Source organism: Sinocyclocheilus anshuiensis, unplaced genomic scaffold, assembly GCF_001515605.1.
Source record: "Sinocyclocheilus anshuiensis isolate Anshui unplaced genomic scaffold, SAMN03320099.WGS_v1.1 scaffold106, whole genome shotgun sequence".
NCBI lineage: Eukaryota > Metazoa > Chordata > Actinopteri > Cypriniformes > Cyprinidae > Sinocyclocheilus > Sinocyclocheilus anshuiensis.
The window spans coordinates 253733-268965 of NW_015542347.1; the positions used below are offsets into that span (position 1 = coordinate 253733).

Here is a 15233-nt window from a genome sequence, read left to right on the forward strand (position 1 = left end):
CTCTTTCTGTGTTGGCCCGTACTGTTGGGAAGGAAGTGTTTAGTCCGTTGGCAGCGGAGTGTGTGCAGTTAGGTTTGAACCTCACTGATGGAGTGGATGATCCAGACTTGCGGCGCTGCACGTATGACCTTACATATGTATACATATGCAGAGACGATGTAAAAGGGAGGGAGACTGAATAGTTAGGAAAGAGTAATGGAAATATTGTAACACTTAATTTGTTGGCTGTATGAAATGGAAGCTCTGTGTTTCAGTTAAGAGCACATGCATGTTTTATAGATCAAAATACCGGAAGTGATGCATTTCACGGACGAAAATCCATAAAACACATTATTAGACTGTTTCCCAAGGCTGCATGATATATTAAACCCATTTAAAAATCATAATTAAGCATAATTGTGAATTCACAAACGCTACGATTTAATTAAATAATTATATGCGACGCAGTTCTAATACAGTATATGCGCTTTAATTATTTACATGCGTGTAGGTTAAGTACGTGCGTCACACAGCGGCTCCGTTCACAGTAGTTCCACAGGAACTGTTATCATTTACATGTGTAGAGCGTCTCAAACTCCATCTCTGCATGTTGTTGTGAGTTTGGGTTTATTTTAACGTTCATCTGGGAACGCAACATGCGCCATTTCATCAGATTTGTAAGGCAAATAATTTATAAATCTACGCAAACTCAGGAGAATACATCGCGGTTTCAAAATAAAAGCTCAAACCCTCACTCTGAGTTTACACGTATTGATGTCCACATATTCTTTTAATTACAGTGGCTATAGTATTTCTGTCCTAAAGAAATGTCCAAATATTAAAGATTAAGTGGACATTTGAATGAAATGATGCTTGGTCAATATTAAACAAGGATTAGATCGCGCAATAATGTGTAAAAACAATCGTCAGGCCGTTGGCGCCCTCTGCAGGCCTTTGTTGTAATGCGTAATGTACATTAGCTCTATTGTTTATAATACATTATGTATTTTAACAGTTTTGTTCAATAAAACCATATGATTTCTTGCTTTTGTTACTTTATTTTAACTAATTATTATTGCCTCATTGCTAATATATATGTATTTTAAGTAATTTTAAAGGCTATTGTTCACTTAAATCTATTTTTATTACCACAAAAAAATAATAATTATAGGGCCCTATGAAATCCGTTTTATTTCCAAATTCAGTTTTTTTTTTCCATTTTAATTTTTCTATACTCTGTTTTATTGGTTAGATTAAATTTTATTAATCAGAAAGCCTGTCTAATTAATTGAGTTTTACAGTTTTATCTTTACCAAATTCTGTTTTCCATTATTTTCTGGATTCCATTTGAATGGTTCCATTAAATTTTAATAATCAAAATCATCTCCAATTAATTTATAAAAAAAAAAAAATAATAATATTTTTTTTTTTTCAGAAATACTGCACATTTACATTTTCCTCCTAAATAAATTCTGGTAATTTGTTTTTTGCGGGAAATTAATCGGCCAGATTAATCGATTAATCGATAAATTAGTCGAAAGATGAATCGAAATAAAAATAGTCGTTAGTGGCGGCCCTAATTCTATTTTTATTTGTTTAACAGTTTGTTTTTGTTTTATTTACTTATTTATCTGTTTTTATTTCTTTTATATTTTTATTTGGGTTTCATTTGTTTTCTTAAAGCATGAGTTTAAATTATGATCGTTGTTGTCAGATTAGTATGCACATGCATGTTTGATGGACCAAACAAATTTGTATTTATTTGCTTGCTTATTTATTTATAGCTAGTTTTTATTTGGATTAAAATTTTATTTGAGTTTAAATTATGATACCATTGTTGTCAGATTACTATCATTATTACTATTTTTATTTATTTATTGCTGTATTTAATTTAATTTTATTGAAATTTTGATAAACTGGAAATTATGGTCTTTCCCTATTAAAATAGCTTACCTGCATACTGAAGCAGATGCAAGTTTTAAAATATTGAGGCTAAATTTTAAACCGTTTCTCTCTCATTCCAGGTATAGCTTATTCTCTGCTGTATCTGATGTGAGTCCTGACTGTCTGGTCCCTCACCTCACTCCAATCACCACAGTGATGCTGCTGTCACTCAGATCCACAGAGGGTGTGATGGTCAGTGAGGACTTTTCTATTAGATCTTCTGTACACCACCAAACATTACAAGTATTAGAGTATTCTTGTCTACTTCACAGGCTCAATTAGATGAAGATAAACAGTTTGTGCTCCTGGATGATGACGATGCTGATGATGAAGGTGAAGAGGGCGATGTTGATTTGGATGAAGAGTCTGAGACTGAGGTTGATGATAGAGATGTTGCAGGGTACGTCTCTCTCTCTCTTTCATCCTGTCTCTTTCGTTTTCTCTTATGTAAGAGCACTAATCAGGATTCTGTCCATTCTCTCAGATTCAGTGTGGAAAATGCTTACATAGATGAGAAAGAAGATGCTTGTGATGCTTTGGGTGAGATCGCCTTTAACACAGGGTAATGAGGCATATTTTATATATTGCACAAACGGTCTTGTGTTTGAGGCTTATGTTAGGTGAAGATACGCTACCGTGCAAAAGTCTGGGTTCAGTCAGATTTTTGTTTTTATTTTTTAAAGAAATTAATTGATTAAAAAAAGGACAGTGAAGACATTTATAGAGTTACAAAAGATTTCTGTTTTAAATAAATGCTGTTGTTTTGAACTTTTTATTCATCAAAGAATCTTGAAAAATGTATAATGGTTTCCACAAACATATTAAGCAGCATGACTGTTTTAAATATCGATAATAAGAAATGTTTCTGGAGCATCAAATCAGCATATTAGAATGATTTCTGAAAGATCACATGACACAGAAGACTAGAGTAGTGGCTGTTGAAAATTCGGCTTTGCCATCACAGGAAATAAATAACATTACATTTTAAAGTATAATAAAATAGAAAACAGTTATTTTAAATGGTAATATTTCATAATATTACTGTTTTGCTGTATTTTTGATCAAATAAATGCAGCCTTGGTGAGCATAAGAGATATCTTACAGAAATATTTAATCTTGCAGACCCTAAACTTTTGAACAGTGATGTAATGCTTCATTTCTCTTGGCTGGTTTGACTGCATTAAAGACAGCATTCACAACAAACTACACTATTTGAGGATATAATGTGGGCTCAATTTGAACTTTTTAAGTATTATTTGTTAATATCCCCCCCCCACTTTTGTGGCAGAACACACAGTCTTTAAAATCTAGCTTATTTTTGTCCTATTTTTCTCTCTCAGAGTGGCATTCCAGCCTTTCCTGGAGTCCAGCTTCCAGCAGGTGTACGAGCTCCACGATGTGAGTGACTGGTTCCGTCTGTGGTTTCATGAGTGACTGTGTGTAATGCTGATGTGTTACTGATGTTTGTGCTCTTTTGTGAATGGGCATCCATCAGTTCCCACATGAGGATGTGAGGAGAGCTGCCTTTGGTGCCATGGGCCAGTTCTGCCGAGCTCAGCACAAAGTGTGGAAGGAAAGCCCAACGGAGGCCAACCACCAGGGTACATTCACACCAACTGTACACAATAGGTCAGGGTGGTATGACAGCATAGCATGTGATAGTAGCAATGTGTCAGCTAGTAGAGATTCTGCTGTGCTGTTTATACCTCAGTGATGCTAAAACTATAGTCTACACTTACAACTGTTGCACATGCAGGTTTCCAGTATAAATACCTCAGTTGATTATAACACGAGCTAGAAATGTCAATTTTCAGGATTATTTTCATAGATAATTTTCAATTTTCATAAATAATCAATTGTGATTAGAAATGAACAATCAATGAATCAAATAAGTGTTAATGTTAATACCACAAAATGTTTAAGACTCTAAATCTCATGTTCTTTTAATTATAATTAAAAGTTATACAATACTGCTCAAAAATATGGGGTCAGTAAGATTTTTTTTTTTTCACTGAAGACTGGAGTAATAGCTGCTGAAAATTGAGTTTTGCAATCACAGTAATAAATTACATTTTAAACTATGTTAACATAGAAAACAGTTATTTTAAAAGGTAATAATATTTCTCAATATTGCTGTTTTTGCTGTTTATATTTTTCCAACCCCACACTTCTGAACAGAAATGGTAACATTCTAATTTTAATAATTATAATATGCTTTTTATTACCATTTAAAGAAGTGTGAGTACTGGTATTTTCATTTTGAGTTTTTTTTTTTTGTGAATTTGCTTTCTGTTTTATTTGGATGCAATTATGTTGTCTAGTATAATTTAATTTTACTATGATAAGTAATGTGTAGACAAAATACATATTACCATTTCTCCGTTAAAATATCAATTTATGTTTTTTTTCAAATATTTCGGATATATTGTTGTACTGTCATTGGAATGAAATAATGTACTTTGGTTTGTGTCATTCAAATTCCCCCCAAAATGTGATGCATTAGCTAGATTATTTGCATAACCATGTAGTTTAATTTATGAAACATTTAGGAGTTGAAGTTCCAGAACCAAATATCTGTTTTGTGATAAATATACTGTTATCATTACAAGGCTTTGCTCAAAACACCCACCTCTATTACATATCTACATCTCTCTGATTTTTCATTTGCACTCGTTTATATTCCCATCACTGTCTCTGCTTCCTTTGATCTATTCTGTCTCATTATTGATGTCTCCCAGAAAGAATTAGGAGGAGCTTCATTTGACAAAAAGATTAACTTTTACTGTCAGTCAGTCATTCATTCACTCCCTATCGTTTCCTTTCCACCCACTTCTTTAGTTAAATGAGCAGCAATCAGTGTGAATGTTAAAGGACTGGTTTTTAATTACTCTGAATCCTTTGATCAACTCCTGCGTATCTCTCTTTATATCTCCCCAGCTCTGCATAAGCTGTTGCAGGTGGTTTTGCCTTGTTTTCTGGAGGCGGTGAGACAGGACAGAGAGAGACAGGTGGTGATGGCCATACTGGAGTCCATGAATGCTGTCATCAAATCCTGCCAGGGGGAGGCACTGCAGGCTCCAGGGATACTGGCTGAAATAAGTAACACCATCAAAGATGTACTGAAGAAAAAGGTCAGGATTTAATTTTTAGACCCAGTTTTTTGTCTGGACCAGCTGAGATGACATCATTTTAAATACAGTAATTTTGTGTTGTGAGAACCAAAAAAATAATAGGCAAAGGGTGTAAAACGCAGTTTAAAGAGAGAATCAATCCACCCCAAAATGAAAATTCTGTCATTTACTCACTCACATGTTGTTACAATCCCGTATTTTTTTTTCTTTTGCGCAACACAAAAGAAGGTATTTTGAAAAATGTGGGTAACCAAACAGTTGATGGTCCCCATTAACTTTCATGGTATGTTTTTTTTTTTCCTTACAATGGAAGTCAGTAGGGTCCATCAATTGTTTGGTTACCCATATTCATCAAAATATCTTCTTGTGTGTTCAATAGAAGAAAGAAATTCATACAGCTTTTGAGGGTGAGTAAGTAATGACAAGAGTTTTCATTTATGGATGAACTGTCTCTTTAAAGACTGCATACAATTATCCTTTGAAAATCCTTTTAAGCCAAGCACAAGGCTTATACTGTGTCAAGAAAATTGGTATTAAATAATCAAATGCATTGAAGCAGCAGCTTATTCTCACTTCTTCAAGGTGTTATGTAAGTCTGCAGTCATAAGGGGGTGGATGGATGTTTCTTATGCTTGTGATCTTATTTTCTCTTTCTGTCTCACTCAGACCGTGTGTCAGGATGTAGGTGGGGATGAAGCAGACGATGACGAGCAGCAGGTGTTTTAAGATGATTTCACAGTTTTTATCATTTAGTCACAGTTCGCTGTCAGCAATGACACAATTATCCTAAAAAGACTGTGACCGATTGGAATAACTGAGCGTTTGTGTCTCAGGCGGAGTATGATGCCATGCTGCAGGAGTTTGCCGGTGAAGGGATTCCTGTTTTAGCCTCGGCTCTACCAGCTGAAACTTTCTACCCTCACCTCAATGACCTGCTGCCCCTCATCATGAGCAAAGCTGTGAGTCTCTCATTCACTGATCACTGATGAAGGATGTACTTTAACACCTAAAGGCCTACTTGGATCAAGAGCATAATGAATAGCCAATTTTTAACACAGCATGACACAACTTTCATATTAGAAGTGGTTTTAACCTGAATTAAGGCAAAACACACTGCAGTCATGCTCTTTTGCTAAATGAAACCTATTGCTGTAATGTAACCTATAGATGGATAGATAGGCCTAGATCATTCAAACCTTTAGTAATGTTTTTGACTTGTTGCAAGGTGAGTTTTTTCCTTTTCATTAGCCTCAATATTTATTCTTGTCAAATTGATTAAATCTGTAGTATCTGTCTAAATTGAACTGATTTTAATTGACAACAGTGGCAATTTATTTGAAATGCAAAATTCCAAAAATGTATCTAACATACATTACAGTTCAACTGTATATATTACCGCCAAGATATGTTTTGTATGTTTTTGAAGGAATTTTACTGTACAATAAAAGTAGTAAACTACAGTAAAAACATCGTGACATTGCACAATTTAAAATAATGATCTATTTTAATATATTTTGAAATGTATTTTTTTTCTGTGATGGCAAAGCTATTTTAATTTAATTTTCAGCAGTCATTACTCCAGTCTTCAGTGTAACAGGATCCTTCAGAAATCATTCTAATATATTAATTGGTGCTCAAGAAACATTTATTTTTATCAGTGTTGAAAACTGCTATGCTGCCTAATATTTTTGTGGAATACACAAATACTTTCTATTCAAATTTTGTTGAATAGAAAGTTCATAAGAACAGTATTTAATTTGAAAAAGCAATGTTTTATAACATTATAAATGTCCCTTTTGATCAGTTTAATGCATCCTTGCTGAATAAAATAAATTATTTCTTAAAAAAAATCTTACTGACCCCAAAGTTTTCAACAGTAGTGTGTATATGTATATTTTTTATTGTTAGTTTCATCATCATGTTGTCTTCAATGGTAAAAATCAAAGTAATTTTTAATAAATTAAATGTCGCCATTGTTGCCTTGTATTTCATGATGAGCATTTCAAGCATTTCCATGGTTACTCTCCGCTGTTTTGTAGAAACCCTCATGCACAGAGGCAGACCGCTCCTTCTCCATTGGAACGATTGGAGAAACCTTGCACTCATTGGTGGGTGTTGCTGGAGGTAGGGCGGTTGCTGGCCGGCTGTCTAATCGGCTGCTGCCAGTGCTTGTGGCTGGAGTGAGGGACAGTGATGCAGAGGTGCGCAATAACAGTGTGTTTGCACTGGGAGCTCTAGCACAGGCTGCTGGACCCATCGTTGCCTCGTATCCTTTATGCGTGTGTGTTTGTGAGCCTGTTCTCTGATCTCCTTGACTCTGTGAACCTTAACTACTGTGCTTCAGTGATTACCCAATGATGCTCTCGCTTTTCTCCAACCTACTTTCTAAAGAATCTGACCTAAGAGTTATTGACAACCTCTGTGCTGCCCTGTGCAGAATGATCATGAGCCACATCGAGGGGGTCCCACTGGAGCAGGTTACTTCTATCTTCATCTTTAAGGAATGCTTCAACAAAAAAATCTAATTTGCTGGAGATTTACCCACTCTCAGGCCATCCAAGATGTAGATGAGTTTTTGTTCTCCACAACACATTTTGAAAAATTTTGATTTATATCACTTGCTCACAAATGAATCCTCTGCAGTGAATGGGTGCCATCAGAAGTAGAGTCCAAACAGCTGATAGAAGCATCACAATAATCCACAAGTAATCCACATATCTCCATGACTAAATTAACATTTTGTAAAGTGAAAAGCTACATGTTTGTAAGACGCAAATCCATGATTTTTGGCATTTTAACTTTAAATCCTCGCTTCTGACCAAAATCCAATAACGCTTCCTCCAGTGAAAAAGTCTCACATCACATAAAAATCCACCAACATATGTTTATGTATGTATATACTTTATTTTTCACTTTTAAGAGAAATTTGTTATGGGCAATACAGGTAAAGCTGCATAACAAATGTACCAACATCAATAACACAACAAACAATAACACAAGCTGTTTAGAGCCGTTTTGTACCGTTTTCACTTGTAAATGGTGCTTGATCGGTGCATATTTCTCTCCTCATTCAGACAAAATGACTTTTTTACTAGAGAAAGCAATATTGTGAAAAGAGGACTTGTTTTTTTTTAGCTGGAATGGTTTTGGTAGCAATGGTTTGAAGTGAAAGATGACATTAGCTGATGAACTTGAGTTTTTATCAGCTGTTTTAACTCTCATTCTGACGGCACCCATTCACTGCAGGGGATCCTTTGGTGAGCAAGTGATGTAATGAAGAAACAAACTCTTAAGTCTTGAAAGGCCTACGGGTGAGTACGTTTTTAGCAAATTTTCATTTTTGGGTGAACTATTTCTTTAAGGCCCAATATACTCACATTAATTTTGCATTCATCGCTTGAGGGTAAAAATAAGTTTGAAAATACCAGAGCAGCGTTATAGTGTTAGAAACATCCTGACACAGACCATGCAGCTGTGAGTGGTGTTTAGGTGAATATATAAATGTGTTGCACGCTTTCCTCTCAATAACAAAATAAACACGCAGCAAACATGTCAGCAGTGAGAAAACAGCAGTTAAGAAAGCATCTGGTCATAGTGATATAGATATATTTGCAACTCTTTAATTCAGCACTCCAGTAAAGTCACTTCATGTTTATTTATATAGTACTTTAAACAATAGATAGCTATAAAGTAGGCAGATTTACAGTATTAAACAATATCAGTGCTGCTTTTAATTAGAACTACAACGTCAGTTTCTACTATAAAGCAGCTCTCTAGTGTTGTTAATGTTTTACTCATGTCTGACCTTGATGAACAGAACAGAAGAAATTAACCGGAGAATTTCCATGTCAAACACCGCAGCAATGGTAGTTCGAAGGTGTTTACCAGCCAGAGTGAACAAACTTTGTTTTGGCCTGATTTTATTTGAAATGCCGTCACACGAGTTCACCCTTCAATTTCGTTTGAAGTATATCAGAGCCTTTAGTATCTACACTATTTAATGTACTGTTTGATGTATTGTTTAATATTTAATGTACTCTGTATTTATTAACAATGGTTGATATGACAAAAGTATATCAGGTCGTAATACCCATTTTTACCCTTTTCTTTCAGGTCTTTCCTGCTCTCGTGGCTTGTCTCCCTCTGAAGGAGGACATGGAGGAGAACAAAACCATCTACAGCTGCCTGACCTTCCTCTACTCACACAACCCTGTGCTGGTACAAGCTCATTTTCACTCCCAGCATGCTCAGCTCACAGTACCTTATTGAATTGTGTCCTGTCAATGGACTGACTGTGTTTTATTTCTCACTCCAGGTTGTTAGTCATCTCAAGCCAATAATATCTGCTGCTGCTCATCTGTTGGGCATGAAGGATGTTGATAATGGTAAGAAAGTGTTTATTTGATTGGAATATGTTTATTTTATATTTCAAATGACATTAATAGTTCATCATTTTTATCTTTACGTGTATTTATTCTTTTTAGAAACACAAAACACCCTTCTCGTGCTGCTCAGAGGTCTAGCACAGCATCACACCAAGGAATTTGAGAGTGCGGTAATGTCACTTCCTGATGAACAGAGAAACAAAATGACCATGGCTGTCACTCAATCATAGCACCCGTCCTTTATCCTAAGTATCCCTTTCACAAGGCCTTCCACTCTCATGAAAGCCAGCCAAATTGATAATAGATTTTTTATTATATTAGAAATGGGCTGATTCAGTTAGCTGAGTATGTGCTCACTGGTGTTCTCAGCTTTCTGTGTTGCAGCAGAGACGTTGAGACTATATTCTCTTAATTTATTGCAATGCTCACTTATGCTTTTTGTCACTTTTACTTTGTTTTACCGAGTTGTCTTTTCTCATTTATAATTTTTCTTTGTCTCAATGAATCTTCTGCCATCCCATCTGTATTGAATATTCCATGAAATTCTGGCTTAATATTTGAGTGTGAAGCTTTTGAATTGTCCTTGCAGTGAAAGAAATATATCTCTATGAATTGTTCATTGTCGTTCCTGTATTTCTTATAAGCGTGTTCTCTGAAAAGCCATGAAAATGCTAAACTTATCCAGAATTAATTTAGGAACCCACAATGTTTCTGAAAAAGCACATTTTTATTATTATAGAAATTGCATTCATTGCATCAGCAAATTAAACCATGAAAAATGAACTACTGTTCAGAAGTTTGGGGTCTGTAACATTTTTAAAGTTTTAAAGGCTGCATTTATTTGATTAAAAATACAGTGAAAACAGTAATATTGATAAATATTACAATTGAAAATAACGTTTCCTATTTTATTAAATTAAAAAATCAAAATAAATTTTCAGCATCATTACTTCAGTCTTCAGTGTCACATGATCTTTCAGAATTCATTTGGTGGTCACGAAATTTCTTATTATCGGTGTTGAAAAGAGTTGTGCTGCTTCATTTTTTCTTTAGAAATCATGATACTTTTTCCAGGATTCTTGTTGAATAGAAAGTTCAAAATAACAGCATTTATTTGAAATAGAATTATTTTGTAACAAATGTCTTTACTGTCACTTTTGATCAATTTAATTAATCTTTGCTGGATAAAAGTATTATCTTTTTTTAGAAGTTACTGACCCACAACTATTGAACGTTAGTTTAGTAATAAAGATAAGTAATAAAGATTTATTTCATATAGAGATACATTTTGTGTAGGTAAAGCTGTCCCTGATGAAGTTTATGAATATTCTAAAATACAAAAAACAGCAAGAGATTGAAACCTTTTTTTGTTGAACATTACCCACAAAACTTTAGTTATACGGTCACTTAAAATAAGTTACAGCATAGCACATAGAATTTAGACTGTTGTGCGCCGGTTTAAAACGCCCAAAACCTGAAAGTGGCATCTGTGTCATCTGAGGTGTTAGATTGCTCTAGCCTAGCTGTCAAACGTCTACCACTCATTCCTCGCTTGGCAAGTCTCGTTTTTCTTCTGTCTTCTGCCATTTGGACTTGGACTCTGACACTGTGTCCAAAGCCAGAGTCATTTCCACCGGCTGGAGTTCATTTTCAGCTGTGGGGGAGGGAGGGAAACAAGAATATTCTTTGTCATGTTTAGATAGGAAATTTTATTGCACATGAGATTTCCATGACAAATTCTACACACAAACCCGGAAGACTTTGAGGTTGGAAAAGAGGTATGTTAAGGGAGAGAGCGAACATCAAACGCTCAACACACCCACAGGAGAGAGTGCTGAGCTTGCGAATACCAAACACACTTACTCAGCAGCCGTGAGCGTTACGTTAGCTCACCTCACTGATCTGCAGATGTCATCTGTTAGCTAACTGTCAGGAATGGAGCGTTCTATTACTGCAAGCCCTGCCACTGCGGCCTAATGCGAACTGACAGACTGAACAAAATGCTGATTAAAACGTACTTCAGCTGGACTGTAGTAATACCAGTTGTAATTAAGTGTGGAGATGAAGTATTTGTGCAATGAACAACAGCATACTGTGAAATCTGTTTGGTTACGTTTAATTGGGTCTTTATGTACATGGTTACTCTTTCTTGATTATTCCGTGTATATTTTGCAGGTTTCATGTGTGCTGAACTTCATTTCTCAAAAAGATATTCTAAATTAAACTCTTATCCACATGCCAGAACAAATCAATGTGAGCAGCCAAAAGCCACTGCAGAAACCATCATCTTAATAAGCTTTCAACTGCAAAATCCAGCAGTCACATTTTATTGGACTGCATATGCAGAACGTTACTGCAGTGTTATTTTACAATTACTTGTATACTATTACAGTATTTATTAATCATTTTAATTAGCTATTTTTGTAATTTCAGTTTTTTTTGTTATTTTATTTTGTCTTTAAATATTGCTATTTTGCTTTATTCTTTTTTTTTGTAATTTTAGTACTTGTTTTTTGTATTCAATTTTAAATGTAATTTTGAAATTTAATTTCAAAATTAATTTAGTTAGCTGGTTTGTGCAAATGTTAATAAAGTGAGTCTCCTATGTGTTAGTCTTAGTTAGTTGGTTAATATCATTAATATCAACATCATTTATGAATATCTGGTGCAAAATTTCATGAAGGGAAACCCCACAAATTTAGTTAGTTGGTTTGTGCAAATGATAATAAAGCAAGGCTCCAATGTGTTAGTCTTGGTTTGTTATTATCATTAATATCAACATAGATTGTTATTAATTTCTGGTGCAAAATTTCATGAAGGGAAACCACACAAATTTAGTTAAGAGTTTTAGTAACCTAACACCATTGCTTTACTGAATATACATTTTAATGAAAGAGCATAGAATTACAATAATAATAATAATACCCTTTCAATTCTATTCTCCAGATTCATAAGTTTAGCTGCACTTTGTCGATTAACACGGACAATAATTTAGGCTTCTTTCTCAATTTAATATACAATGTATAATAAGTGTAATATGGAACAGAGCATTTCAGAAGATTTAAAAGCAGAAATGTGCAGCTCCTATTTTTGTTAAAACACTTGTTAATTCTTCCGGAAAAAATATTGTATGGAAGAATTTTAATTTTAAATGGTTCCTATATCTTACTAATATAATGTGATCTAATGTCTTGTAGTTAAACTTTCAAAACAGCAGCTTTATTTTGTATATAGGTTTTTAATGTAGATTGTTTTTATTTTGATGCTTTTGTTATTTTTATTATTGTTTAGATTTGTCTTTAATAGTGCTTATTAATTTTTATTTCAGTTTTAGTTATAGTACATTATTTTAGATTGAGTTTAAGGTTTTTTAAAGGTTTTCATTTCAGTTCAATTTAATTTATTACAATTTTTTATGGTTTTATTTTTAGTTAACTATAATAATGATTTATGCATTTAGCAGACACTTTTATCCAAAGCGACTTACAGTGCATTCGGGCTATACATTTTTTACCAGTATGTGTGTTCCCTTGGAATCGAACCCACGACCTTTTGTGCTGCTAACATAATGCTCTACTACTGAGCCACAGGAACATTCTATTATATAACTATAATAAAAAATTGTCAAATTGAATGTTTGCCAGTTAAATATTGTTTTAGCTCCTCTATGTCCCCACCTGGCTGTGTGTGTCTCCACGGGATGATGTCCACCCCGCTTCTGCAGAAGGAGCGATCGGTGTGGGACTCGGTGCTGTAGAGAACCTCCTGACACTGACGCTCTCCAGGGTGCTGCGCTTTCACACGCACCTCCAGAACGGTCACCTCCTTCTCCTTCAGCTTCCCAGACTTCCCCTTCACACGGGTGCGCTTAGTGTCCACCCACACCACACGCTCCTTCACCGCTGATCTAAGTACACATGGACATAACAAGACAATAAAGGAATATTTCACCCAAAATTGCATAAATACAAATTCATCTGTAAATCTGAACTCACTCTTCGATGCCCAGGTCAGCGAGTGTGGTGTTCAAGAAGGGAAACGCCTGGTCAGGGTTGAGAACTTCAATGGGTAGGTGCACACACATGGGAACTGTCCAGTCCAGCTCGGCTCGCACCATTTTGTCATTGGTTGGGGAGTTTAAGGGGCCATCACCATTCACCTGTTTCTGCTGAGGCTTGACCCAATGCTGGACCTCTGGATCTTTGTCCTGGCCTGCCAGCTTGACGCGGGTGTCTTTAATTGGCAGCTGTCGCTCCTCTTTGTTTTCTTTCCTGTCCTCTATAATCATTGAGTTTATTCCTTTGATTCCTCCCTGGTTGAAATGATAACCCTGATCTCCTCAAGTCAGCTGTTTTCCAAATTTGAGATCCGGTTAAACCAGATGTAGACACAAGTCTTCCCAGGTTCTTCTCTCTGTGTTGTTGGATTTGGGAGGTGTGAGACACTGGGGAACATTCAGAAGTCCAGTGGAGATTTAAATGGTCTGTGTGAATGTGTGTAATGTGGCGCTGACATGTGAGGTTTATTAGTCTGTCAGAGGCTGACGAATTACAGTATGGACTGGAGTGTTTATATTATTAAATCATCTTTTCCCTCTCTCCAATGTTTGTGTGTGCTGCTTAAGTTTAGTCTATGAACCAACTAACCAGCTCTGTGAGGCTTGCTTAATGCCTCTTTCCCTTTGTGAAATGTTGCACCAAATTTTGCACAAAAAAAAAGTTATATATATATATATTAATAAAAAAACAATATTGGTTTTAAAGTTAGTACATAACTAACAAGTAGTAGTAAGTAACTAACAAATTAAATTTGGCAGAAACTAAATAAATGTGAGGTTTCCCTTCATGAAATGTACTAAATATTAAAGAAGTAGTTATGATGATATTAATGATATGATCTAACTAACAAATACATTGGGGCTTCACTTTATTAACATTTGCACAAACCAACATTTGTAGGCAGTGGCGCCGTAAGGTGGGGAGGTTAGGATGATTCCAAGGGCCCGGCTTTAGAGGGGAACGCGATTTCAAGCGACCGCAATTGGGTTATTAACATTTGCACAAACCAACTAAATTGGTGGGGTTTCCCTTAATGAAATTTTGTACCAGATATTAAGAAATGATGTTGATTTGAATGATATTAATTAACTAAGACTAACTAACACATAGGAGCCTCATCAAATAACTAAATTTGTGAGGTTTCCCTTCATGAAATTTTCCACCAGATATTAATAACAAATTATGTTGATGTTAATGACATTAACTAACACAGAGGAGCCTCACTTTATTCAAAAATTGCACAAACCAACTAACTAAATTTGTGGGGTTTCCCCTCATGTAATGATATAAATGTTGTTTTATCTGAACAACATTGATATAAATGTTGTCTAACTAAATAAGGTTAGTTAAGGCTTCAATTATTAAAATATGCACAAAACTGCTAACTAAATATGTGATGTTTCCCTACAAATGTAGCACCCAATATTTAACAAAAAAAAAACACTATATTGATATTAATTATGTTAACTAACACACTGGAGCTTCACCTTTTTTAATATTCGCATTAACAGTGGATCAGTGGGGCTTTGTGTTTTTTTATTTTATTACCAAATATAGCTAACTAATAGCTATCTAACTAACCAACCAACCAACCAACCAACTACCCTAACTCAAGGAGCCTTTGCATTCTGACAATTGAGACTACACTCTAAAACTGACGAATCAACCAGTCAACCTAAAACTAACTTTCCAACCAAACTACCCCAGCATTACGTTTTGCACCAAATATTTCAAAT

The 15233-nt window shown here is 35.0% G+C and overlaps 2 protein-coding genes across 3 annotated transcripts in view; one reads left to right on the forward strand and one right to left on the reverse strand.

Annotated features, from left to right (window-relative positions):
- ipo4 (importin 4) overlaps nucleotides 1-10056 on the forward strand; it is an 18938-nt gene extending 8882 nt beyond the window's left edge. For both annotated transcript variants that reach the window (XM_016489991.1, XM_016489990.1), the window contains exons 17-30: nucleotides 1-121; nucleotides 2004-2115; nucleotides 2196-2323; nucleotides 2408-2485; nucleotides 3264-3321; nucleotides 3419-3524; nucleotides 4861-5054; nucleotides 5721-5771; nucleotides 5888-6013; nucleotides 7094-7320; nucleotides 7399-7531; nucleotides 9168-9272; nucleotides 9370-9439; nucleotides 9539-10056. The exon at nucleotides 1-121 ends at the window's left edge or, in 1 of these variants, runs on beyond it. In XM_016489991.1, coding sequence (XP_016345477.1) covers nucleotides 1-121; nucleotides 2004-2115; nucleotides 2196-2323; nucleotides 2408-2485; nucleotides 3264-3321; nucleotides 3419-3524; nucleotides 4861-5054; nucleotides 5721-5771; nucleotides 5888-6013; nucleotides 7094-7320; nucleotides 7399-7531; nucleotides 9168-9272; nucleotides 9370-9439; nucleotides 9539-9669 — 1640 coding nt within the window. In that variant the 3' untranslated portion in view covers nucleotides 9670-10056. The remainder of the gene's footprint in view (nucleotides 122-2003; nucleotides 2116-2195; nucleotides 2324-2407; nucleotides 2486-3263; nucleotides 3322-3418; nucleotides 3525-4860; nucleotides 5055-5720; nucleotides 5772-5887; nucleotides 6014-7093; nucleotides 7321-7398; nucleotides 7532-9167; nucleotides 9273-9369; nucleotides 9440-9538) is intronic.
- A 595-nt stretch (nucleotides 10057-10651) lies between these two features.
- Nucleotides 10652-13727, reverse strand: LOC107691415 (uncharacterized). Its single transcript, XM_016489992.1, has 3 exons — nucleotides 13435-13727; nucleotides 13117-13346; nucleotides 10652-11093 (listed from the first exon to the last, which is right to left on the reverse strand). Exons 1-3 carry the CDS (start codon nucleotides 13725-13727, stop codon nucleotides 10981-10983), a joined length of 636 nt encoding a protein of 211 aa, XP_016345478.1. The 3' UTR covers nucleotides 10652-10980.
- Between the last annotated feature and the right edge of the window lie 1506 nt (nucleotides 13728-15233).